The sequence below is a fragment of the Sparus aurata genome, chromosome 7 (genome assembly GCF_900880675.1).
Source record: "Sparus aurata chromosome 7, fSpaAur1.1, whole genome shotgun sequence".
Classification (NCBI taxonomy): domain Eukaryota; kingdom Metazoa; phylum Chordata; class Actinopteri; order Spariformes; family Sparidae; genus Sparus; species Sparus aurata.
Genome location: NC_044193.1, coordinates 5,165,713 through 5,190,725, shown reverse-complemented (window position 1 = coordinate 5,190,725; position 25,013 = coordinate 5,165,713). Strand labels below are relative to the sequence as shown.

At 45.3% G+C, this 25,013-nt stretch overlaps 2 protein-coding genes across 7 annotated transcripts in view; one reads left to right on the top strand and one right to left on the bottom strand.

The window, feature by feature from the left end:
* The window catches only part of rapgef3 (Rap guanine nucleotide exchange factor (GEF) 3), a 29,347-nt gene extending 28,573 nt beyond the window's left edge, over positions 1 to 774 (top strand). For all 5 annotated transcript variants that reach the window (XM_030423145.1, XM_030423146.1, XM_030423148.1 and 2 more), the window contains one exon: positions 122 to 774. In XM_030423145.1, the coding sequence (XP_030279005.1) occupies positions 122 to 240 (119 nt within the window). In that variant the 3' untranslated portion in view covers positions 241 to 774. The remainder of the gene's footprint in view (positions 1 to 121) is intronic.
* Positions 775 to 1,103: 329 nt separating this feature from the next.
* The window catches only part of itga5 (integrin, alpha 5 (fibronectin receptor, alpha polypeptide)), a 43,637-nt gene continuing 19,727 nt past the window's right edge, over positions 1,104 to 25,013 (bottom strand). The window contains exons 9-30 of one of the 2 annotated variants that reach the window (XM_030423143.1): positions 24,325 to 24,368; positions 24,054 to 24,110; positions 23,391 to 23,443; positions 23,052 to 23,260; positions 22,207 to 22,398; positions 22,054 to 22,099; positions 21,615 to 21,728; positions 20,151 to 20,206; positions 19,569 to 19,726; positions 18,515 to 18,652; positions 15,164 to 15,231; positions 13,627 to 13,777; positions 13,416 to 13,508; positions 11,586 to 11,665; positions 11,376 to 11,456; positions 11,171 to 11,276; positions 10,666 to 10,824; positions 9,950 to 10,057; positions 6,247 to 6,360; positions 5,558 to 5,659; positions 5,354 to 5,478; positions 1,104 to 4,327 (exon numbers count right to left, since the gene is read on the bottom strand). In XM_030423143.1, coding sequence (XP_030279003.1) covers positions 4,246 to 4,327; positions 5,354 to 5,478; positions 5,558 to 5,659; positions 6,247 to 6,360; positions 9,950 to 10,057; positions 10,666 to 10,824; positions 11,171 to 11,276; positions 11,376 to 11,456; positions 11,586 to 11,665; positions 13,416 to 13,508; positions 13,627 to 13,777; positions 15,164 to 15,231; positions 18,515 to 18,652; positions 19,569 to 19,726; positions 20,151 to 20,206; positions 21,615 to 21,728; positions 22,054 to 22,099; positions 22,207 to 22,398; positions 23,052 to 23,260; positions 23,391 to 23,443; positions 24,054 to 24,110; positions 24,325 to 24,368 — 2,336 coding nt within the window. In that variant the 3' untranslated portion in view covers positions 1,104 to 4,245. Of the gene's footprint in view, positions 4,331 to 5,353; positions 5,479 to 5,557; positions 5,660 to 6,246; positions 6,361 to 9,949; positions 10,058 to 10,665; positions 10,825 to 11,170; positions 11,277 to 11,375; positions 11,457 to 11,585; positions 11,666 to 13,415; positions 13,509 to 13,626; positions 13,778 to 15,163; positions 15,232 to 18,514; positions 18,653 to 19,568; positions 19,727 to 20,150; positions 20,207 to 21,614; positions 21,729 to 22,053; positions 22,100 to 22,206; positions 22,399 to 23,051; positions 23,261 to 23,390; positions 23,444 to 24,053; positions 24,111 to 24,324; positions 24,369 to 25,013 lie in introns of both variants that reach the window. The other variant, XM_030423142.1, reaches the window with a different exon arrangement.

Here is a 25,013-nt window from a genome sequence, read left to right as displayed (position 1 = left end):
CCATGGATTAAATTTACACCGGAATATCCCTTTAAGAAGTGAGCGAGACTAAGCCAGAAAACTGCGAACACTCAAACATGCACCGACTCAAAAATGATTTCTTCTTCTTCTTCTTATCCAGACTCGAACCACACCCTCCCTCTGCAGAGCCCCACCAACATCCGGCACTACATCCAGAACCTTAAGGTGATTGACAGCCAGCGCAAACTCACACAGCTGTCGAGAACGATAGAGTGCTAGGACTTCATCCTGCGAGTGTGCCAAGACTCTGTAAAACTGTAGCACGAATCTGAAAAACAGAAGAACGGACTGTAGCTGGACGAACAAAAACTTCCACACCTGCCTAAATAAGAAGGATCTCTGCAGGGACTCTGATTCAAGGAGCTTGGACATTCATGCAGGACCGGTTCTGTGCTCGTGACTCTTACATCACACCGGTGTATACATTTTCATGTGTGTGCGCCAGGAAACGTTACAAACATGCTGAGTGACGTCTTTGTGAAAATTCATCGACGTGACATTTTTGTACTCTGCCGTCTGTGGACGAATCACTGCGGCGATGCCACTAAAAAGGCCATAAGAACACACACTGCAGATATTAGCCATAGCTTCTCACCTTAGGTCAGTTTTCTGTGCACTAGTATTTTTCACATTAAAGCTAATATATTGTATCCCATCTTTTTTTTTTTTCTTTTTTAGCGACGAGGCCGCGAACTGACATGCATATAATTTCATACACTGTTGTTGTTTTTTCTAAATAAATTATTTTTCTCACGTGTGTGTGTGTGTGTGTTGAATGAAGGCACGAGGTTGTGTAAAAAGGGAAATAGTTTTTTTATTTAAAGTACAAACAATAACAGGTACAAATTGACCCTCAAAGCCCCGCCCTCCTCCTCCGCCGCCATCGTCCTCCCCCCCCACCAACAAAAACGTTCTCCCCAATATGGGGTGAGAAAAAATTCACAACAAATCAGTTATCCTTTGTTTTCAAAAACTCTTCTCCGCGTCATAAATATGTACAACTTCTTTTTTTAATGGAAGTCCCGGAGAATGAAAATGGGGTTAAGACGTATAAAAAAAAAACAAAAGAAAAGAAAAAGAAACCCAGTGCCTTCTTCTCCGGATGTAACCGTGGAGGAAGTAATAAAATGATCCCGTGTCGTTATAAATAATGGGCCGACATGTTCAGTAAATAATTTTTTCATACAAACCAAACGGGGATTTTTTTGTGGACGTGTTTGACGAATAGTAAATCTCTATCCAATAAGAGTAGAAGAGAGTGTGAAGAGGCGAACAAACGTAAAACATGTGGTCGTGTGATGTCGGCGTTTGGACAGGTGAGCACATAAATGATCAAACTGTGTCAACATACCCGAGTTCAACTCCGATATGTTCTGGTGGCTGTCTGTGGTATAAAAACACACGCAAAAAAAAAAAAGTGGTCCAGCAATGAAGTGGTGAGCGAATCTGAAGTGGAACAAGCCTTTTTTTTCTTTCTTTTTTCTTTAAAGTTTCACACTTTAGTGAAGAATTTAAAAGCAGGTGAAAAAGTGAAAACCTCACAAAGGATTTGGACTTTGTGTCTTCTCACATACTTTGATACAAAAAAAAAAAAGTTCTGATTCATCACAACTCAGTCACAAATAAAAACATGAAAACAAAAAGAAAAGCACTGTAACATTTTAAAAAACTGAAGGAAAAAAAAAAGAGTGAATATAAATATTGCACTTCCAAACAACATTTAGTTCCCAGTGCCTAGTTGTTATCCCTTTTGTTAGAGGTACGAGACATCCTGTTGGATGCAAAATCTGGACGGCAGCCTTAGACACTTTATTTTATTTATTTTGTTGTTGCATATATCCGCTGAGGTTTTAAGTATTTGAATTACTGCCTTGCATGTAAAGGTCCAGTGTGTAGGATCATCTGGCTGTCTGGTCTCACCCTCATCTGCAGTGGGCCGTCTCTAGAGTCACCGTTTGGTTTGTACGCTTTAGGCTACCGTAGAAAATCCAGGGGTTCACGTAATAATCAGCTGGTCGACACTTTGCATTGTTGTCGACCAGTTGTAAAGAGAGATTTTAACAAGATGCACTGATCGTTTTTACCATAATGCATCGTGGGAAGATATTCAGAGCATTAGAGATGGATTCTAGCAACAGGAAGATGACATCGTTTAAATTATTGATGAATATATATTTGTAATCAGTTTGTATGTTATGAAATGAATATATAGAGTGAAGGAAAGACTCCTGATGTCCCTGCAGGAAAGCAGTCGAGTCATTTCCAGCTCGGACAAGCTTGCTTGGGGGTTTAGTCCAATCAGATCGCAGCTCTGCGACCTCACCTACCCCCCAGATTCTGTCGACATTAGTTAACCCTTTACTGGTTGTGTTTTAGACATTTTTGATGGGAATTTTTCATAGTAATGTGGTGAATTTCCTACAAGTAACCGACTACTTTATGGGATCAGTTGACGACTTCTAAAATCAAAGATTCAATTCAGTTTCCACCAGTGAATCCTCCTGAATCCTACACACTGTACCTTAAAAACAATCCTGAATACCGACTGAATCGACGCCATCACGACTACTAGTGAAGCAGAATGGCTTAACCTCGATGATCTCGAGCTACGGAGGTGACGGGGATGAACGTGACTAAGCAGTGGGAAAGGCAAGAACCGATTCATACGCAAAACAAGCATTCATAAATATTCCATTCACACAAATGCATGTACGCATGAAACCACACATATATACACGCAAGCCCTCACTCGAAACGCACAGACATTAAGTATTTACATTTAAGGCACGAAAAATTCTATGTACACGACAAATTAAAAGAAAACCAACACAATGTTCAGTCCCTGTAGTCTCTTCTGTAGCGGGATGACTTCAGCCACTTCTCTTTTTTTCTGCACGTGCGCAGCTTCGACTCAAAAGACAATCAAAAAAAATACAGTATCTCACAGTAACACGCACACTGTGAGCTGGAAAAAATGGATCCTTCACACTCAGAGAGCGACGATCTCAGATTTAAAATCTCCGTCGAGGCTACAACATTGCTGATCGTCCCGTCTTTGGTTCGTTACGACATTGACTCTTTGGCGTTTTCTGCTTGCACACCATCTCCTTGATGCATGAACCCAGGAGCGAGGAGGAGTGATTCTTTAAGGAGAACGCCACTTTTCTCTCTCTTTTTTGCGACAGAAGCACCACGCCGCTTCGAGCCTGATGCGAGGGGTTTTTTTTCACAGGTCTGCGGTGGTTCCAGTCCCGTTCCCAGTCGACTACACAACGACGACGACGCCGGCAAACTCTGAACATGAAACTAAAACAGGATTTGAACAAAAAGTGATCAGTAGGAGTCAAAAATCAGAACTCAAAGGAAGGTCAGTCAGTCAGTCTTTAGGTGTCTTTGGAAATTAGAATCAGTAGATTTCCTTTGAGTGCAAAAAAAAAACAAAAAAACAACTCAACCCAGCGCTGTCCACCGACCTGAGGCAGAGAGAGATCTTTTTTTCTTCTTCATGAACGGTTGAGAAACATCCATCCATGCATTTTTTTTTTTCTACGCCCACTAATGCTGAGTTAGCCTATCCCAGCATGCATCAGGAGAAAAAAATCAGGGTTTAGATTGTGTAACAATTTAGTGATGAAAGCTGAAGTCTATTAAATAGATTTCAACATCGAGCAGGTATTATTGTCTTTGCTGTAGCAACGGATCTTTGGAGAGAATAAAAAAAAATAAAATAAAGGTGTTGAGGAGATTGCAGAAGAATACTTTCAGGCTGCAGCATAATTCACAGCTCCTGGCTGCCGCACGCTACATGTGGACGTCAACACATCGGAAAAAAATCAACATTAGCACCAGAATAAGGCGGTCGGGGGTGAGGCAGAAGCCTCCGTCGCGAGAATCCACGAGAGGAAAACTCAACAGGCGTCTCACTAACAGCAGCCTTCTGCAGTCACTTTCTTGCCAGTCTCGTGAAAAAAGTTCTTTCTTTTTTCTTCGGCAACAGTCCCAACCTGCCAACAAACACGACATAAATTAAAAAGAAAACAACATTCATTTGGCGTGGAGATCTTTGGATTCTTTGTCTTCATCTAGTGCAGCACAGTGGAGTTCCAGTGGTCTCTGCTCTTTCTCTGATCCGCTCTACATGATCCATCAGCGTTTCTCCGGGGTTTTTTTTTTTTGCAATCATACGGCCGTGTAACTGGGGTTCTGGCTGCTCCGCCGGTCGTCTCAGGCTTCAGAGGCGGCCTGCGGTTTGAGCTGTGCTTTCTCCATGGCGGTGCCGTACGGTAGAGATCGCTTGAAGAAAGCCGAACTGCAAAAGAGAAGCGGAAATTAGAAGCGAGCACAGACCCTAATTAGTTTAATTGCAAACTGCGTAAACAAATCCTCGAGTACGCTCTGTAACAGCGGAGATAGAGGAAGGAATTTGTACATGGAGTGGAAACATTTCAGTGAGATTTTGTGCTCAGTGGCGAAAGTAAAGTATGAACAGGATCAATCTAAATGCACACGATGTCATTACTCTTGGCATTACATTGTGCAATCAATATTTATCCCATAATGAAAAGTTGAAGCTAAAAAAAACAAGAGAACTGGCATCAAAGTATATTTAAAGTATCAAATATATACGTACTTTTTATGCTAAATGGACCTTTTTAGAAAAATGCACATTATAATACTCGACCTTCCGTACAAGTTTCATCTTAATCCATAATATTCTAACCATCATAATGAATTTGTTGGTTACATTATGTACAGGGTTCGTACACATTTTTCAAGGTCAAATTCAAGCACTTTTCAAGCACTTATAAGGGTCATTTTTAAGATTTTCCAGCACCTTATTGCTGGGGTAAAATACGTATCTACAGGAATATATATACTCGTGATTTTTTTCTTCACTTTTTATCACAATTATGTACATTGTATTATGCTGTAAACATCTAAAATGATGTTTCATAATAGTAAAAACTTCAGAAATTAATTATCCAGTCCGATCCCAATTTTGTGAAAGACACAGAGTTATAATGTCAAGCACTTTCAAGCACTTAAACTAAAATTCAAGCACTTTCAAGCACTTAAACTAAAATCCAAGCACTTTTCAGACCTTGAAAACGCAACATTGAAATTCAAGCACTTTCAAGGATTTCAAGCACCCGTATTAACCCTGTATGTATTTTCAATCTAAATCTACAAGTAAAAAGTAGCAAAAAAGGATCAAATGAATGTAGAGTGGAGTTAAAAGTCAAATATTTCTCCCTGAAATATTAGTAAAGTTGAAGAAAATGGAAACAGGTACAGTGCTTACACTTCTGTAATATAGAATATATGAATTCTCACCTTGTATAAGACGTAGATGAGCAGAGCCAGAAGCAGTAAACCAGCCAGGATGGCCAGAATGATGATCCACAGGGGGACCGAGTTTTCGATATCGGGCTTGTTCCACACCACCGGCGTCACCACCTGAGGACCAAAAAGCACAGCTCATGAGTTTGACTGGACCGAAAACCAAATTGAGACGATGAAAAATGATCCTAAATACCTTTTTGTGTCCACTGGGAGAGTATTTGGGGAGGATGGCGTAGGGCATCTTCTCCACGCTGTATGCGGCCAGGCACTCCAGCACGTACTGCTTGTAGGATCTCTGAAGAAAGAAAGAAAATAGAAATTCAGCGATCGGACACTAGGAGGCGACAGAGACCGTCTGCCTCTTCAGAAGACAATCCCTCCAGCATTCCTTTCCTATGAGCAGCTGTGATGCTGGATAATGAATTTTCAATGCATTCACACATGTGCCTTGTGTTACAGAGGGTGGTAAAATACTGTTTAGCTCACACATGGCAGGCTGACAACACGGTCAACTTCTACAGTGAGCAACTGTCGTCCCATTTGTTGAGGCAAATATGTGCGACTGCAACAGACTGGCAGCCTTAAGAACTGATCCAGAACCAGTGCCGATGCCTCGTCAACACAAACGATTGTGTGAGATTGACTCGCTGCAGCGATGTGTCTCTGCCAGCTGCACATTTTCAAACCTTAGTGTTTTATTCTTTAATGAAATATTGCCTTTTTCCTTCCTGCCAAAGCCCGACATGAGGAAACACAACAGGCCCTGGTGGGAAAAAAAATGATCTGCAGTTTCCTCTGCTGTGCTGCTGTCATCTGGTCGTAACACGTGTTCATCTACGGTGCGTGTCTTAGTTTCTAAGGCGAGGGTCGTCTCCAACAAACCTCGATGAAGGTCTCGGCCCAGACTCGGGAGCGCACTTTGAGGACAGCGGTGGTTCCCTTCTCCAGCAGACCCACGTTGCACTCGATCGCCCAGCACTCCGAATTGGAACAGGACTGCAGGAACGGAGAGAAAAGGAGCGAAGACAGTGTTAATTAAATGCTGAACGAGTTTCCTCTGAGTCGTTCTTGTGCAAAGATTAGTCCCATAAAACTTAAGGCAGCTATTCTGGTATGGACACCGCCGCCTCTTGTCGTAAAGATTAAGATCTAGCGAGCATGTGCGTTTGTTTTTGAAGCGATTGAAAGAAAGATTAGAAACATCTTAATGCTATTTTTCTTCTAGAAAAGCACAGCGATGTTTCAGACGATTGAGAAACTAACTTTGTTTTAGTAATAATCCCATTCATACACTTATATTTCATGTCATCCTACAGATAACAGGTTAGTTTGCTCAGTAATAGCAGTTTTGTTGAGAAAGCTTAAAGGTGCTATTCGTAAGAAAAGTTGATTTTTGAGATTCGCTCCCATCTCAAAACTCAAAAACTGGCGAGCAGCCGACACGTCCCACGATCCTAAAGCAACCAACTCTTTTCACGAATAAACAAACTGACCTTAAAGAACAACACAATATCACACTGTTTTACTTTGTTTAAATGTGGCGGACCCTGCCACCTTTCTAGCTTCAAACAGACGTCTGGGAACCCAATTTTCAGTTTTTTCATTCAGAAAAATGTGTATTATCACCTCATTAACATAGTAAATATTAAAATTCTGAGTTCATATTTCCTCTCCAAAACTATGTAGTGCTCCTTTAAAGTTTCTGCAAGGAACTTTCATTTTCTTTTGTTTATTCTGGGGACCCCGGTGGACAAAGCAACACAAAGTCGTCTTTGTTTTCGTGCTCTACCACCAGACTACAGAGCAGACTTCTCTCCTTGGAAGCGATGAGACCCGTCCATTCATCGCCACCGCTCCCCCGTGAAAAAGAGTTTCAAGTCCATGACATTTCAAAAGTGGACTCAGTTACATAATAACTAATAATAACTATTTAGAAATAGTCGATCCTCGTGCTGCTGGTCTCCATTGCTTACGAAGGTCGTGCAGAGGAATCAAGTGTTAAATTGAGATCGTGTTGAGGATTGAGACGTTTCACAGCCAGTTCATACTCTTCGGTGGGTTTAACTGACAAGATCACACGACTGCATGCAGGTGAAGGACATGCAAAAGTGAAAACTGGCAAGCGAAGGACAAACAAGAGCCACGTTAACGCCGCAGGTCAAATAAATATAACAAAGAGCCCAATGTTATGATCTGTATTCCACGCCTGCTTCAAATTAGATCGCAGGAATGTCATGAGACTGTAAAAATGCAGCACGCACCACTCTCCACATTATTGCCCGAACCACTAAAACCAGCCCATTTTTCTCAAGACTGTACAACACACAAGTCCTAATTAGATCCCCATAATGCAGCTCGGTATGTTTAACGTTTGAGAACATGCACGCGCTGTGTTACGGAGCGGGTGCTGCAGCGAGGCCACCAACCAGACCGGGAGGTTTCGGCGGGTTTCCTGCGGCAGCGCATTAGTTTACTTATTACACCGAGCGGGGCGAAACAGAGAGGAGGAGAGCGGGCCTGCCTGGTTCCTTTCGGATCAGTATTAGACAGACTTAATGAGGGTATTCAGACAGACAGGGAGCACATCAGTCCACTTCCTCCTGGTAGACCTCCCTAATGTCCGAGGGCACCGGGGGCCGCGGAGGGTTGTGGAAGTGACACGAACATGGACCAGTGCCAAAGATGCCTCAGACCCAAGTCCCACATATCCTCCCCTGTGGGATTATGTGGTCAAGATCTGGATCTGGGGGGGGGGGGGGGGGGCGGTTCCCACAGCTTCATAAAACATCAGCGCAACCTCACGACACAGCTGCAGACCAGCACAGGTCCACACTGTGAAAAGTCAATTAATCACCGAGTCAGTCCAGATTCTATCGATTCTATCGCTCAGTTTCATGTCGATATAATTGTAATCCCTCTGCGTTCTGCAGTATTGGACAGACCAGATACTAATAAAGACTTCATCAATGATTAGTAGATACATATGATACTAATGTTTCATGGATTAGATACAATTTATTGGATAAATTATCTTGAAGAGCATCTTTTGGTCTCTCACATTATTTGTCTGGTGTTACATTTGTTAATAATGCAGTTATAGATTTTAGTCATGATTATTATTATTAAATACTTGGAATACCTTTCTAACACTTTCCGTAATGAACCATCGAGTCAATAGTTAAAGAAGTTGTCAATAAACGGACGTAATTGTCCATCAGAGGACGGTTTGAAAAAGATGAAAAGACACATGATGAACACCTGCCAGAGAAATATATCACAACATATGTAAATGTAATCTCACACATTGCCTCCAGTGATGTCCATTAGTGAGTTGCATTGTGGGTAATGTAGGCACAAGGTTTTGAAAAGCAGTCAACTGGTCTTGCATTGCCCTCCGATACCACGGTTCAGACAGTTTTCAAACAAGATCGACTTTACAACACCAGAGATATCATCTTTTTTTATTCCACACTTTGTTCTTCAAACTGGTGCTTCAAACTACATTACCCACAATGCAACTTAGCCGCTGAGTGACATCGCCGGAGACAATTTATGCAGCTTCCTCTGGAGCCATAAAAGGCCTGTTAACACACGTGTGTTACCCTTTAAGTACTTAACACACAATGAAAGTACTGCAACAGAAATCTTAAAAAGGTAAATTACAAAATGCCGTTTGATAATAAGTGTGATTGAAGTCGGTCCTTTGTTCTCTTTGCACAGCGCCGCTCTTCAAAGACTTGGCCGGTGGGCGGGTCATTTTCAACTCTCACACTTTGACCTCGGCTGACAGCTTTGTTCAGGCATTGCTAAACACTAACACGCTCGGATCAAGACACACTTTGAACAGAGATGTCTGTCCTGCTGAGCGATAAAAAAAAAAAAAAAAAGTGCAGACACGGGAGAAACGGGAGAATGGGGTCCTTCATGCTAACGTGTCGTTGGACGCGCTTGATAAACGAGCGCGCTCAGGAGCGACGGGCGCTCGGACAAAGACGCCTTTGGCTGAGGCAGGTACGCACAGGAGGAGGCAGAGGGAGAAGCTACCTGCAGCTGGGTGGATCAATAGGGCCAGTGTGTGGGGGGCCTCGGGGGGCCCTCACACCACCCAGAGCCCCAAAATTAAAGAGCGGTCTATGAAGTAACCGGTGCATCACTGACGAAAAGCCTCCCATGTCCTCTCAGCCTCTCCACCACTACTAAAGGCTCTTTAATGTTAATCACCACAACGGGGACAACCCTGCGCCCTTTGACCCCTCCCTTTTAACGACATCATAACCTAATTATCCAATCCCAGGAGCCTCATATAAGATCCGGGCCGGTGTCACCAAAATAGATCCAGACGCAAACACTTAACTTAAGGCGGCGCAGCAAAACATATTGTTTAGAGCTCTTTGTTCCGCGCCGAGTCCTGCTGTTTAACTACATAACCTCATTTACCCCTAAACTGTAAACTCAAGCTCCTCATTCTCTCACTTTCAAGTCACCCATTACATTAGGCTTCACCTTTTGGCCTGACGATGTTCACTCACGCAGACACCAGCTTGTATTTACTGAACCCTGACAGTTCCCCTTTCGAGCCTCTTACCAGGTTAGTCAAATGGGCGAGCCGGTTCTTGTGGATGTCCCTCCTCTCGACGTGGTGCTCGTTGGCCTTCAGCGCCAGGATAGGTGGTTCCGTGGACGTCCGCTGGAGCTACGGGAGGAGAGAAAATGCACAACACCGCCCGTTAGGACAACACAGACACTGACCTCACCGGGCAGACGAGCACACCGCCCTTTCTGTCAATACAAGACCTAATGTTAGCGTGACCCCCGAGGCTTTCTGTCATTAATCAGAAGCACGTGAGCGCTGCTCCTCGTGGACTCCCGCGGTAAATACGCCGCACTTAGCCATGATCGAATGTTTTTTTCTTCCCCTTGTGAATTGCTAAGTATGATGACCGCCCCGCTCAACATCTGTCAGGCTTCAAAATGTAAACACAAACGCGAAAAAGCTACGACTTTGTGTGAAGGGAGGGGGAGCGCATCGCTGGATGTCGAAGATTAGTGAGTGTATCGCTTGGGTGAGGTGGCTCATCAAGCTGTGCGGGACATAGGGGAAGAGCTGGAGCTTCAAAGTGGTGTTGGGGGAAGTGTCCTGGGTGGGGCTGAAAAAGCTGGGAGGAGGTGGGTGTGGGCCAACCAGTGGGACGATCCAGCTGTTAATCATACATCTGACTGGGAATCGGTGGGAGACGCTCGCTGTCTGATGTAGCCTCACTTGACCCCTCGGAGGTGTGGAGGCGCCTGCGAGGCACTTACTTTGAGCCGATGGTGGTTCATGTGTTTGTCCGAGGTGCAGTTAATGGGGCCCTCTGTGGAAAACTCCAGGGGGTAGAGGAGGGTTTGACCCTGGACGCTGAGGGGGCAGCGCAGCTCGAGCCGGGTGTGGCTGATCCGACTGGGCCCGTTGTTCACCAGCTGGAAACAAAATAGGAAACTTTAGTATGTGAAGCAATCGGGAAACCTACAAAAGCAGCTCGATCACGGTCTGGAGGTCGAAACAGATTGTCTCTCCCTGTTGCTGCAACTTTCATATTTGACATTTTGTCTTAATCTACAAATAGGTCACCTAAAGTAGAGCACTGTTAAAGCTCATCCATGCAAACGTGGATAAGGAAAAGCCTGAGAATAAATCACGCCGCGTAATCTGGAGAGCGTTTCTCTCTCTTAAGTCAGCTCGCTTTATAAACAGTGCGATCTGCTTTCCAACCCAATCTGCTCAGCCCCGCGATGAGTCTGCACAGCTCCGAACGCGGCCGATTACCTCATAGATGTGTTCCACCGCAGGCCCGACGTCCTGCTCCACCTCGTAGCTTTTGGTCACCTTCCAGTTGGGCGGCGGGAAGAAGACCTTATCTGGTCGAGACACACTTTAAAAAAAGAAAAGAAAAAGAGCAGGATGTCAGAAGATGTGTCGGGAGGCAGTGGAGAGTTAATGAAATTCCAAAAAAAAGGTCAAGTGAACTCACCCCTGCAGGATGACATCAGCCTGGACGACCACCTCCAGCTTGTAGGGAACGACCTCACTGTGGGAATTGTTCTCATTTTTACTGTGGAAACACAGAGAAAGAAGAAGAAAAAAAGATTCTGATTAGCTGACATCACATGTGAGAGCTGAATCCAAACATCTTCCTTAAACATGCCAGCGTGTCCGTCGCATGGTGACATTGAGGTTTTACCTGCGGATCTGCAGCTCAAACTGAACCGTCTTGTGCGTGTCCTTCAGCCGCGGCACCGTGAAGCGAAGACCTGCCCACAGCTGCAAAGAGGAAGATGCAGTTAGCAACGTTAGCTAGTGCGACAAACTGGCAACCACTTGAGGAGGCAGATGATTCCATCAGTGGTGCTGGGATATGAATGCAAAGGAAGGACGGAGATGGGACGTGACTTTTAGCGGCTGAATGTTGTCAATAACACCTTTGACACTTCTCCACTGGCAGAACGGCTGCGTGGCTAACAAGCATCTGCTAACGTGAGTTGTTCAAAAACCTTCTTTTTAGTAAACTCTGTGTACACAAACAATGTTCTCAATGCTCGTGTTCATGTGTAGAGACCCTGGTGATACTACGAGCAAAGTTTCATGTTGTGTCGAGCCTTCTTAGTGTTTTAAAAATAGAGATTTTGATGCTAGCGTAAAAGTGCCCGTAGCACTCCCATTGAAAATGAGTTTGACCCGAAAACAAAAATACGGTAAATCTTAAAAGTGCCTCTTTCGTCGTAATTATGCTTTTACACGAAGGTTTGACTCACAAAAAAAGCCTAGGTTGCATTTTGCCGAGAGTTTCGCTTTAAGTATGCAATTATCAACAGTCAACTCTGCTTTTTGCTGCTGTCCCACCTGGAACAAGCACCTCATGCTGTCCAGGTTGATAATACGTCAATAAAACCTTCATATAAACACACTGACTAACTTTCAGTGGAGCTAACTCAGACTCTCAGCCATTCCTCCCCCCTCCACTTCCCTCTTCCCATCCTCTGACAGATATGTGAAGATCTCGGGTGTGTCGGTCTGCGAGCTTCTCGTCTGTCCAGCAGGCAGATTGATTACGAGCGGGCACGTCCGAAATGTATCCGAGAGTTCCTGCTCTGCCCTTTTTTCTCTATTAATAACAACAGATCCATCTCTTTCCCACGCAACTCGTCAGTCACTTCAGATCAATAACGCCGCAGACCTTCCTACAGAACAAGTGAGCTGTTGTCAAAATGGAGAAGTCCGTCTGTCTCGTCCAGTTAACATGCCGCTGATGTTTTTTTCCCCCCGCAGACCAATTAAAAACATGCCAGCTTGTGACTCCATCATTAAAAAAGGGAACTCTGCCCAGCAGGAGGCCGAGGGCACAGATGGAGCCCGCGCTTCCTGTCACAACATTTCCTAACGCGTAACAACTTTTCCTGTGCTGTTCACACCTGCGGACGACACGGACGCACAACTTTTTTTTGTTCTCTTTCACAGCGAGCAGGAAATCATGATTTTGTGTCAAACGTTTATCTCTATTAGACGTAGTGTTGTTAAGTGTTGCTGGAATGAGTCATTAAAACCTAGAAATAAGACTTTTGGTTCCCCTTTCTCAAGATCAACCGGGTTTCATGAGTTCCTTTTGTTGCAATATGTCTGAAATAAAGTCTGCGGTTGACACAAGTTTGCGAGATTTGTCACATATTGTTCTATGACATAAAATATGTCGGTAAATACCCGACTTTGACGGTTTTACACGTCCTAAAAACAGTTTTTGCTAACAAGTAGCTACAGGAGATCATAGAGGTTGACCGGGACATAAAAGAAAAAGTTATGAAATTAACTTTTGTTTGCCACAGAGCTTATTTTCCTCCATCAAAAAGAAAAAAGCAAATGGAATAATCCCAAAGGCTTCTTGTGGAGGGAGCCGGGGCGATGCTAACTTCCAGGGTGGGCTAAAGAAATGCATCATCCCTGCACGACTCTGCTTCCTTTAACCCTTAAACTCTACAGACAAAGAGCCAAAAAACTGCCAAAAGAAAAGTGTCCTTACATTGGTACCAGACTTCATTGGGTTGCCCAAATCGCAGCTGAGGTATCGGGTCTGGTTCTCTGACTCGTAGCTGCAGGTCAGCTGGGTCAGGCTCTGAAATCCAGAGGACAGATTGAGTCAAACCACAGCAAAGGACAAGTAATAGAGAAACAGTTTAATCATGTATTAGTCGCCAGGAGTTGCGGGGGGTTTTAGTCGCATTTCTAGTCACCTCATTATTGCGGTAAATACCACTGTAGTCAGCTTCGGGAGGGAGCACCACATACAGCTCGGCCTCGTATGCCCCTCCCTCACCCTCGTTCCTGGCGTTGAAAGTCAAGGTCAGCGAGTTGTCATCGCCCAGGTAGACTTCCTTCCTGTTCCTGCGGAGCCAAACAAGAGAAGGAAAATGATTACTAAGCGGGTCAACGGTCAGGAGACGCGGTGTCACGACTCTTTGGACACATAAATACAACGCGATCAAGAGTAAACGATGTCATTCTGTGTTTGTGCTGCGGGGAGAAGAGTCTCAAACACATTGGAGTTGCGTTAATGAAACTCAGACATTTTTTTCTGTAGGCTGCAGAAGACATCAGTCAGATTCCTCTCACAAAGCCCCCTCCTCTATTAAATGGAGCACTTTTCCGACGTGGTAATAAACTCATACATGCTGTATATATGTACAGGGCGGGAGGAGTGGGAGTGTAAAACACATCCCCCCTTCCTCGCTGCCTCCACCTCGCCCCACAGCTCGGAACAATGAGAAATTCCATATGGAGGGCCACACAGACCTTTTTAATTACAGCCTGCTCTCATAAAGCAGCGCAGGAGAGCGGGAGATATCTGCAGCCGATCCTCCAAGTCGATTCTAACTGGCATCGCACTCTTCAAACCAAACAAAGGCTCAAAATTAGAAAACTCCACGAAAAAAAGAAAAACCCTAAAGCTTCCCTGAGGGACCGTTTGGGCTAACAGGTTATGTGTTTTGGCAGCGCGATAAAAGAAACAACACGGCAGGAATGATGGACCCTTTTTTTTTTTTTTTTTTCTGACATTCCACTAAATCCCGGCCTTCCCGTCAACCCCCTCAAACTAAATTAGAATCTATTAATTTGCTGCAAGCCAGACAAAAAAACATCAAGCTATTATTCTAATTGCGCTAATCGCACTTTCTCCGTCTCGATTTTCTTGGACGGAGCGCGGCAGGTTGTTCCATATGCGATGGATCAGCCATACGTTGAAAACCAAAAAGAAAAGGAGGCAGATGGTAGATAAATATAGGAATGTGAAATCAAAATGACAGAGCGGAGAAAGGGAGTATCAGGGAGGCTGTTATTTTTTTTTTTTGAGGAAAATGCTAACAGATTTCTGGAATCAAAGTGTGGCGGGCAGGCCGCTCCTGACAGCTTCAGAAGCCGGCGAGGTCGGGACTCTGGCACACAGCTCCCATGATTCCTTTCATCTCCCCTTAACGGTTTGTCGTTGCACCTGTAGAGCCGAGCCGCTTCCTGTTTTCAGAAGTGCCTCTTCTTCTCTTCTTCTGCTGCAGCACTGTGGCTATTAACAGTCCCACTCTGGTATGCTAAGCTAAACAAAGCAGCGGAACAACAAAAACAGCTGTATTTATGCTGTGGCGCTCAAATCCAGGGAGGAGGTGAAGAGTTCAAGGTCCGTGACCCCGTTCACAGTTTACCACGGGACGTCATTCTAATATGTTCTCCGGAATCCATACGGATTATATCGGAATATATAAGGAAATGAACACTCACCCGCTGACTGCCAGCTTCAGGTCGGGAACACAGATGTTGTCCTCGCCGCAGTCCAACAGAATCTGGGCCTGGAAGACACACAGTGAGGGCGGTGAAGTTTTAACACAGGCTGCAGATCATCACGGTTCTGACTACAAACACGCTTCTTTTTACATGTGAGGAGAATTAGGCGCACATGAGATAAATCAAGTATCTGTTGAAGGGAGACAACAGGATGAGTGTAGCAAGATGCGACATGTGGTATGACTAATGCATTCCAACCGCCACCCAGCACACACACCTGCGCTGCAGTCCCCATTATCTACAAGACAACATCAGACTGTGAAAAAAACAATGTTGCGGCTCGGAAGGACGGTGACTGACTCAGTGAGGTCATGACAGGCGCAGACACACTCTGAACCAGCTGTCCCATCACACACACACACACACACACACACACACTTTTTGTTTGCGAATGATGAGTGGAATTAAAGGGATATTCCGGTGTAAGTTTAATCCATGTTCCAACACGCCGTGAAACTGTGTTAGACTCCCTCTCGAGAGATCAAGTTAGCAGACCGCTAATTTACGGAGTTTTATCAACCTCAGAAACGACCGCACGACAACGATACACTGCAGTAAATGGATCCAAATATAAACCGCCACCAAAAAGCCAAAAATAATGCTCAGAACAGCACCAAACTTCAGCAGCAGTACAAATAGGGTCTCAGCACATAGTCCGGGGCATCTAACCTCCGCTAGCTTAGCTGGATTTCTACTGTGAAGCTGACTAAATTTACCACTCTTCTGCAGCAGCTTCCTGTTGACGGGAAGTCCCGACGAGTCGATTACCGAGTGCAGTAGAGTTCCGCGGCTCATGGATGAAAATGTAGGATTATGACTCCATGGAAAAGAAATCAAAGTTCATATGTGTCTTACCTGCCAGTTTATAACAGTTATTATCGAGAGCGGACAGGGAAAAGAACGGAATTGAGCATTTCTAACCCCGACCAGGAAGCTGATGGAGGAGAGTTGAAATCTGTTTTTAGCTTCACAATAGAAATCCAGCTAAGCTAGCGGAGGTTAGATGCCCCGGACTATGTGCTGAGACCCTATTTGTACTGTTGCTGAAGTTTGGTGCTGTTCTGAGCATTATTTGTGGCTTTTTGGTGGCGGTTTATATTTGGATCCATTTACTGCAGTGTATTGTTGTCGTGCTGTCGTTTCTGAGGTTGATAAAACTCCATAAATTAGCAGTCTGCTAACTTGATCTCTCCAGAGGGATTCTAACACATCTTCACGGTGTGTTAGACCATGGATTAAACTTAGACCGGAATACCTCTTTAAAGCCCAGAGGAGATACTCCTGTGGAGCTGAAACACAAAGCCTCCTGCTCTCGGCGTCCCACATCACAGCCCCGTTGCGGCAAACCGCGCTCTCACCACAAGCTACACCGCCCAGCCGACCACAGCGCTGTCTGATCATACGGAGAGGGAGGAGCCTACATCCTTAGAGGAACTGACTGAGACATAGGATATCTCTGTCGACCTGAAGAGCAGAAGCGAAGGGGGGGGGTTTCGAAGATTACAGTGCAGGAGGAGAGACAACAAAGCAACAGAAACACTGCAGGGTAAGTGGATGACCGCTGAACGTGTGGCAGGGCCGCGGCAGGGAAAGCCCTGCGGACCGCTAAATTGCATCCCGCTGCGACTGTGACAGTGTGATGATACTCGTGACGATGAGGATAATAAATAGAAGTGGAGGAGGAGATTAGAGAGAGCCGAGCGACCCCCTTGTCATTACACCATCCAGGGGCTCTAATTATGGACACCATGGTAACCACCATGCTAACAGGGCCACATGTGCACCTCCGGGTCCGTTCGCCCCCGCGTAGCGCAGGAAAACGGCGTCTGCAGGCCCCGTCAGCGTCGTTCAGCAACAACAAAGCTGACCTCAGCGTGTGACATAATGAGGGCGAGCATCACACGGTGACTTCAAAACGCTAACTTGGCAGAATGAGCCGAGCCCATTAATCAGAGTCACACAAATGAGGTCAGATGTTATTATTTAAAGAACAATGAGGGCATTGATGCACAATTTTTGGCCGTTTCCAGGTTCCATAAAAAAAGGTGACGACAGCTGGGATCCTCGCACGTTTATCTCATAAACCCTGGCTTTTTTCCGTACAAGACCTGAGAGATTACGGCAATTAAAAGATCCTCCTATAATGTCACAACCACTCGTACAAACATGTGGAATTTGTTAAGAGCACAGAGAAAGAGCGAGAATGTGCCGAGAAACTTCAACCGTCTCTCGTTCTCACTCGGGCTCAGACGAAGTAAGAGCTTGGCAGAGTTGATGAAATGTTACATGGCCTGCCACATTGTCTCAAAGCATATGTGCAAATCAATAAGGCATCATGTGTCTGATGAAGGCCAAGGCTGCGGTGTAATAGTCACCCTTTTTACTGTTACATCCACGCAGTCTGAAGCAAGATTAATGAAATGTGTTGGCAGGCTCTCACTCCCCTTTTTCACACATACACACAGATTAGCTTGGCCCCCTTTTTTGGTGTTGCGCAAAAAGCGTCTTTTTCAGGTTTAAGGTTGACATCCAGCTCAGGCTTGTCTCAAGGTTTTGGTTCAGCAAAAAGACCACATCTGTTGGAGGCCTGACAGCTTTGATATCGTGGCTCGACTTCAATGACAGGGTTCGGTCCCGTTCCAACAGGAATATAAGAGCAAAGGAGAAAAAGAAGGGGGGAGATAAAACTACGCTGATTGCCATTCCCTTAATGCCCCAACCCTGTGAACTCCCACATGGTGGATGCTGCTCCACAGCTGAGAGGATGCCCACATGTCGAGCCAACTCTGCTCGCTGCCAGAGGGAAAAACTGGCAAACTGCCGAGAGATTTCGACCAGATGGGCAAATCTCCTGCCCTGAAATATCTACCGGTCTTCTGTGCACGCAGCTCTGGAACGAGTCACCTACGCGAAGTTGTGCAGCCAAGCAGACTGAGAACAATTCCTACCGGGACGGCGGGGAAACACTCGGCTGTACATATGCCTCACATTTTCCTTTTGAGTAACAGCTTTCCAGACACCTTGGACGTCTTCCCAGCAGAGCAGTTCAGAATTTACATTCAAAAAACCGACTCTTTCATCAGGGACAGGAGAAAGTCAGTGGTTACAGGGAGCGATTACTCAGTGTGGTGGATACTCTTATCATACGTTCAGAGAGAATGAGTCTAAGAACCATATGTACATTATTAAGGCAACACACTGCTCCATCATACATCGATGCACTTCAGAGTTAGTTCACGGTGTTTGATAGAAGATGTGGGAAGTGCAGTGCACGTCAAACTACGGTACCTTCTGCTCGATCACGCTGGTGGTCTGATAGTTGAGGATAGGCCGCAGCCCGTGGGAGTCTGCTGCAGCTTCTGGATCCAAGCTGAAGTTCAAGGCCACATAAATGGAGGAGAGTTTATCCCTGAACTCTTTCTCATCCTGCAGACAAAAGAAACAGAGAGACAGAGTTTGTGTCGGCGGCAGTTTGGTCCAAAAGCTGAGGATCTGTTGGTCGGATCAGCTTTTTAATTTCAACTGTGATCTGTATCTTTTGATCCCAGCAAAGGCCGGGGTTTGCTGGTTGCTTGCTAGCATGCTTACCTTCACTAGATAGCTCTGCAGCACCAGTGGCGTGCGCAGACTTTTTGAAGGGCAGGGGCGAAAAGAAGGGCTCTTTAGCGCGTGTTTTGGCTCCCAAGAGGGCACTTTAGCGCATGTTTTGGCTCCCAAGAGGACACTTTAGCGCATGTTTTGGCTCCCAAGAGGACACTTTAGCGCGTGTTTTAACCAGCCTTGGGGCCAGTTAAGTGTGTTTTGCCAACCAAGAGGGCACTTTGGCATGCTGTTTTGGCTTCCAAGAGGGCACTTTAGCACGCGTTTCGGCTCCCAGGAGGGCACTTTAGCGCGTGTTTTGGCTCCTAAGATGGCAGTTTATCATGTTTTAACCAGCCAAGGGGGCAGTTTAGTGTGTTTTGCCAACCAAGAGGGCACTTTGGCATGCTGTTTTGGCTTCCAAGAGGGCACTTTAGCACATGTTTTGGCTCCCAGGAGGGCACTTTAGCGCGCGTTTTGGCTCCCAAGAGGGCAGTTTATCATGTTTTAACCAGCCAAGGGGGCAGTTTAGTGTGTTTTGCAACCAAGAGGGCACTTTGGCATGCTGTTTTGGCTTCTAAGAGGGCACTTTAACACACATTTTGGCTCCCAGGAGGGCACTTTAGTGCGCGTTTTTCAACAATTCAACAATCACTGTGCAGCATAATACATAATCATCAAAATATCAAAACACACTACAACTTTAAAGTTACCTGAAGAATAATCACAGTCACTCTTCTGATCGGTATGAAAGAAGACTTACTCGCAGGTAGATCTTTGTGTTGCTGCACACACGGTCGCCATGCCGCACCGACACACTCTTCTGGAGCAAGGGCTGCTGGGAATCCAAGAACAAAGCCCTCTTCACGGCACCTTTCTGCTTGTGCTTGTGACTGTCGAGCTGCACCTCCACCTGGAAATCTGGGAAACGCGTCACACACACAACCACACAAATGAGCATTCATGGCATGATGAATGTTCCCGAGTCGGGTAATGACAGGTTTAAAAAAGACCCTCCATAAATATTCTGAGGCGCACACGCACAATGTAGTAACTATAAACTTAATGGCAGTTGTTTATAAAGGAAGGAGCAATTAGAGGTAATAACTCGGGGCTGATATGGAAACGGGACCGAGCACAGATGAGGCCTGATCACTAAAAGGTGGATCACAGAAGGTATTTCGCACGCGGCACTTCCTTTTTTGTCACAACAAAAAATCCTAAAAAAAAGCTGCCAAAACACTCCTAACCTACAGACTGTTATGGGTTTAAAACATTACCACTTGGTGGCCTTTTGAAAGTTTCCTAACTTGTAATAAAGTGCAGATGTGGAAAATTGGCTCACCTAGGACGTCTGGGAGGTGCTTCCCATCGGCAGATATGCAGAAACTCAGGTTGACGCTGTTTTTTGGACGGACGGGGGGAAGACAAAGACATGATGAGAGAAGCATTGCTCATTTATGGCAGAAAGTCAGTACAAATATTCTGTACGCACAAGACACCTCGCTTGCCCTCGCTTGTTCTCCCACTTCCCTCTTTAACGGCCCCCGCTTCTCTTGTGTCAGCTCCTTACATGGTTCACATTACAAGGCACGAGACGTAATGGGAATACAATGAATAATATGAAAGAAATGCCAACTGCTCTGAGACGTGCTGGCATCCGACCGCTCTCACCAGCCAAGGCTGATAAATCGGCTGGGTCTACGTTTTCACTGACAGCACCCACACACACACACACACATAAACGCATAGCAGAGTTAAGAAGGGTGAAATTGGGCAACGACTCAGGTTTCAAGGCTGACCAGTCGATGGCTGTCTATATAAGCCTGTAGCTCTTCTCCCATGACATCAGCCGCACAACACGCTGCTGCTATCCAAAAAGTCTGCAACCCCAAAAAACCCCCAGTCCTTTTCTTTTCTTTTCTTTTCTTTTTTTTTTTTTACTAGTAAACCCACACAAGAGGAACAGAGCAAAAAACTGGAAGAAGCGCAAAAAAAAAAAAGAAAAGGGGAGAGAGTGTGTTGGAAAAGGGAAAGAAGAATGAGACGGAGAGACACATCGAGGAGTAGTAATAACTTTCTCTAACTCCTTGTTCCTGCACAACCGTGTGCGCACGCTCACGGGAGTCGACGTGTCCTGATGTTTCCCAGCTGTGTTCCACCACCAAACAATATCTCATTCAAAGCAACGGCAGAAAAAAAAAAAGAAACTTGCAGCCCCTCCCCTGCCGCCCTCCCTCCCTTTCTCCCTCCCTCCCATTATCCCTTGTGCTCTCCTTTCACCCCCACCAAAAAAACTCCTCATCACCAGGCAACGTAGTGTAATCAAGACACATGTGTATACAAGAGTTTCCTTTATGGATCAGGATCTGGAAAAGGAGGATGGGGGTTTGGTGGGGGGGGGGAGCAGACACGTGAGCGCAGTGTCAACCATGTCGAGCAACGAGCAACCGTCGTCTGTTTCCTCTCTCCTTTCCTGGACCTGAACACTCTGCAGACGAGGCCAAAAAACGTCCAACAATGCTGCTATTCAGCACGTTGTTTCACTGCTCCCGCAACAGACGCAGCGCGACGTGAAGACATTTGAAAAATAGGTCAGATAAAGAGCAGCCCTCGGTTCGTATTAATACCGTGACTGCTGATGGAGAGGATATTCCTTATCAGAGCTTCCTGCCAGGATAGTGAGTGTTTATGCATGCGGAGGAAATGGGGAAGCCCATCTTCTGGCAGCAGGGGTCAAACAGAGCAGCACTGAGGCCTGAGTCAGAGGGAAGGTGAGTGACGGTGCTGGACAGGCTGGAAAACTCACCAGGAAACAGGAATGGTCGTGTTTCCGTTGGTGACCATGCAGTTCTTCTCTTCAGGGTTGATCATGGTGGGGGAAACTGTCAGATGGCCACTGGCGTTGACAATCGGGCGCGATCTGTTGGTAACAAACGAAATGTAGACGGAAGATTCAATCATGGGACGTTTAATATCCACTTTTAAAGGTGTTGAGTTTGACTGGAGTGTGTTTAATGATGAGCTAATGAGGCAATTAGGCTCTTTATTAGATCAGTGAAAGAGAGACACATGAATTCCTGCTGAGCACGCTTTGGTTGTATTTTAGTAAAGAAAACAGCTTTTCCTTTGGTTAGTGATCCAGTCTTTCTTCCAAGCTAGGCTAGCTTTCTTCAAGCTCCTTATTCAGCATAAACATGACTATTTAATTTGACTGTTTGTCAAAGAGAGATTAAAAAACAACTCACCTATACAGAACGGCCGTATCAACACCAAAGGCGCCAACTATGAGATCTGAGAAAATAAAGCAGCAGAATTAGAAAACCATAATAAAAAGATAAAATACGGGATGGTTACGGTTGGTTATGGTTGCTGCTTTCTTCCAGCAGCGCCTCACTCACCTGGGTATCCATTCATGTCCAGATCCTTAGCACCTCTGAGGGCAAATCCAAAGCTGGCAGGAATCGTACCGGCAGCCCACTGGCCGGTGATCACCTGAGACGGCTTTTCCCTGAGTCCTTCCGAGTGCCCGTTGAAGATGTAGACCAGTCCCCGCTGATCCTCCCCTCCAAACGGACAGCTGATAGCCACGTCTGCCAAAGAGCAAAAATAAAGAACATTATAATATAAGACTGCAGCCACCAAGAGGTCGAATAATATAACGAGGCATTTCTTTTAGTGACAAGACTTGAGCTTTGTGTCCACCACAGGAACCAGAGTCTAAATGAAGTTCAGGAAATAGTTCCTGGGGCTTAAAGCTGCAGGTACGTTGGGTAGAAAGGGCTTCAGAGTCTACAGCCAGCAGCTGTGCTCTGTGCTAAATGCTAAAGTTAATGCAAATTGGCAGTAAACACAAAGTAGAGCTGATCCAATTTGTGTAAAAATTTCATGGTAATACAGCCAATATCCTGGACCGAACCCGCCTACCGACATGAGCACGTTACGAGGGAAGCGACAGAAGGTTTGCCTGAGTTACACCAGTTACCAAACCAAACCTCTAATCATCCAACGGAAACGCTTTCTCTTTAGATTTTTAACCCGATTTCATTATTTACTTTTGCTGTAACAATTTTACTTTAACGCAATTACATTATTTCTACCTACTACCTACTTTTTATACCCTATGTATATGATTATAATGTCGTTTTCATGCCCTAAAGATAAGACAAAACAATGAATCATAACGCTAACTCATTTTATTTTCTTCTTTTCCATCAGTCCCCCTATTACAATCGCCCATTCTCACCATTGAACCCGTCCTGGTTCAGATCTCCCAGTGGTGCAATGGTGCTGCCAAATCTCCCAAACACCTGGGTGCCGGTCAGGTGAGGTAGGCGGAGCTCCAGGTTCAGGGGGCTTCGCTGTAGGTAAACGTAGACGCGGCCCATCTCTTCCAGGCGGCTATCGGAGCCTCGGACCATGAACATGGGAGCTCCCACCAGCAGGTCGGTCAACCTGTAGACAAGAAAAGGAGATTTACGTTGTATGAGTTGTTGGTGGCATCTGATGTAGATCCTGCAGCTAATTATCGAGAAAGAAAGAGTGAAAGAGACAGAAAGAGAAAAAACACGAGGCTTCGACTCACCCGTCATTGTTGATGTCTGTCGTCGCCACTGAGTAGCCAAAATATGATCCCATCTGTCAACAAGAGTTTCCATGAAATTAGCCAACGAAAGTCTCATCGTAAAAAGACTTCAGCATCATCAGGATTCGGTTTTGTTCTCAGATAATGCAAAACACTTCAGACTTTCTTCCTGCTTGACTAGTAAAAAGGAAAAAGGGCCCGAAAGGAAACATGAAGAATTGATGCGTTTTACAGGTTCGGCCCAGTTTGCTGCCGCTTCTGTTCCAGGTCAGCTTCGTTTTCTGAATTTCCTGTCATGAACCTCAGTCCAACGAAACACAGGCAGCGTAGGAGCGGTCTGAATTACCGGAGTGTAAGCAAATTCGCTTGTGACTTTTTTTTCTATTTATTCAGCTGAGTCAATCATCACTGTTTAAACGAGCTCAGCGCGTTTCTATTCCCAGAACCATTTGCACAAATTGCCACTGCACTTTCCCCCCTTCAATAATTGAGCTTTACAGCAAACCACGAAAAAAGAGAGACCCAGATCTAGTAAAGAGGAACTCTGCGAAGGAAATTATTTTTGCTTACACCGACTCAACAAATTAAGAGCTCTCATGAGGAGCCGGGCAATGAAAACACGGAGGAAGTGAAGCGTGGAGGAGTATTCTGTAGAGGACTCACCTGCTCGCCGGTGTAGTTAATCATGGTCTTCAGATCCGAACCGTTCAGAACGGACACCTGCGACACAGCAACCACATATGGTGAACGTCTTTTTTTATACGCTCTAATATAAGCACAGTCTCTGGTAAAGGAATGCACTGCGAAAATAATTCCCCCTGTGACAATATCGCTACGGCTGTTTTCTTTTTCTTCGACTTTCCTGCATCAGTGCCCGAGTCCAAAGCCCAGGCCGCTCGTTCTAAAATGAAGAGTGATGATGAAGCTCTCTTACCGAACCGTAAAGCATGAGTCCTTTTGGAACGCTGGCCACAAAATCTGAAGGGGTGCACAGAGAGACGGAGATTTTAAAGAGGGAAAATATATATATGCAGGTCAAGCACGACAGGAGGGGGGATGAGAGAATTCCATTACTGACAACGTTTTCCAGCTCAATAATCGTGTAAAATATCGTAGCTGACCTCCGTTTATTTGACTTGAAATTCTTCGTGACTGCTCACATGTGATTCACTTACAGCACGCCTCATCTAACATCCGCAACCAGGGCAGAAACCCTGTTCAGTTTAGTTAGCTGAAATCAACAGGTTTCATTTAAACATTTCTCTAGACCATCTGAACGTATCTACCAATCGATTTACCTGTTATTATGGAGTGGTATTACATACAATACAGACACAGGTTTGACTGTTGTGATTGGAAACATGCCTCTATCCTACTTTCTGCTCCTTCCTCCCATCAAACGTCTAGAATTAAAGGAAAAGTTGCCCAAATAAAAGTGAGAATTCAGTCAGTATCTTCTCATCAGCCCCCAAAAAGCATGTATGGAGCATCAGATCCAAACAGTGTTGCAGCAGTCTCCCCGAACAAAACCAACATCCGAAGAGGTCCAAGCCTCCAGACGCCTCTAGATCCTAAAGTGAAATAATTTACAACCTTGTGTGGTCGCGCTCGTCCTCAGCTGCT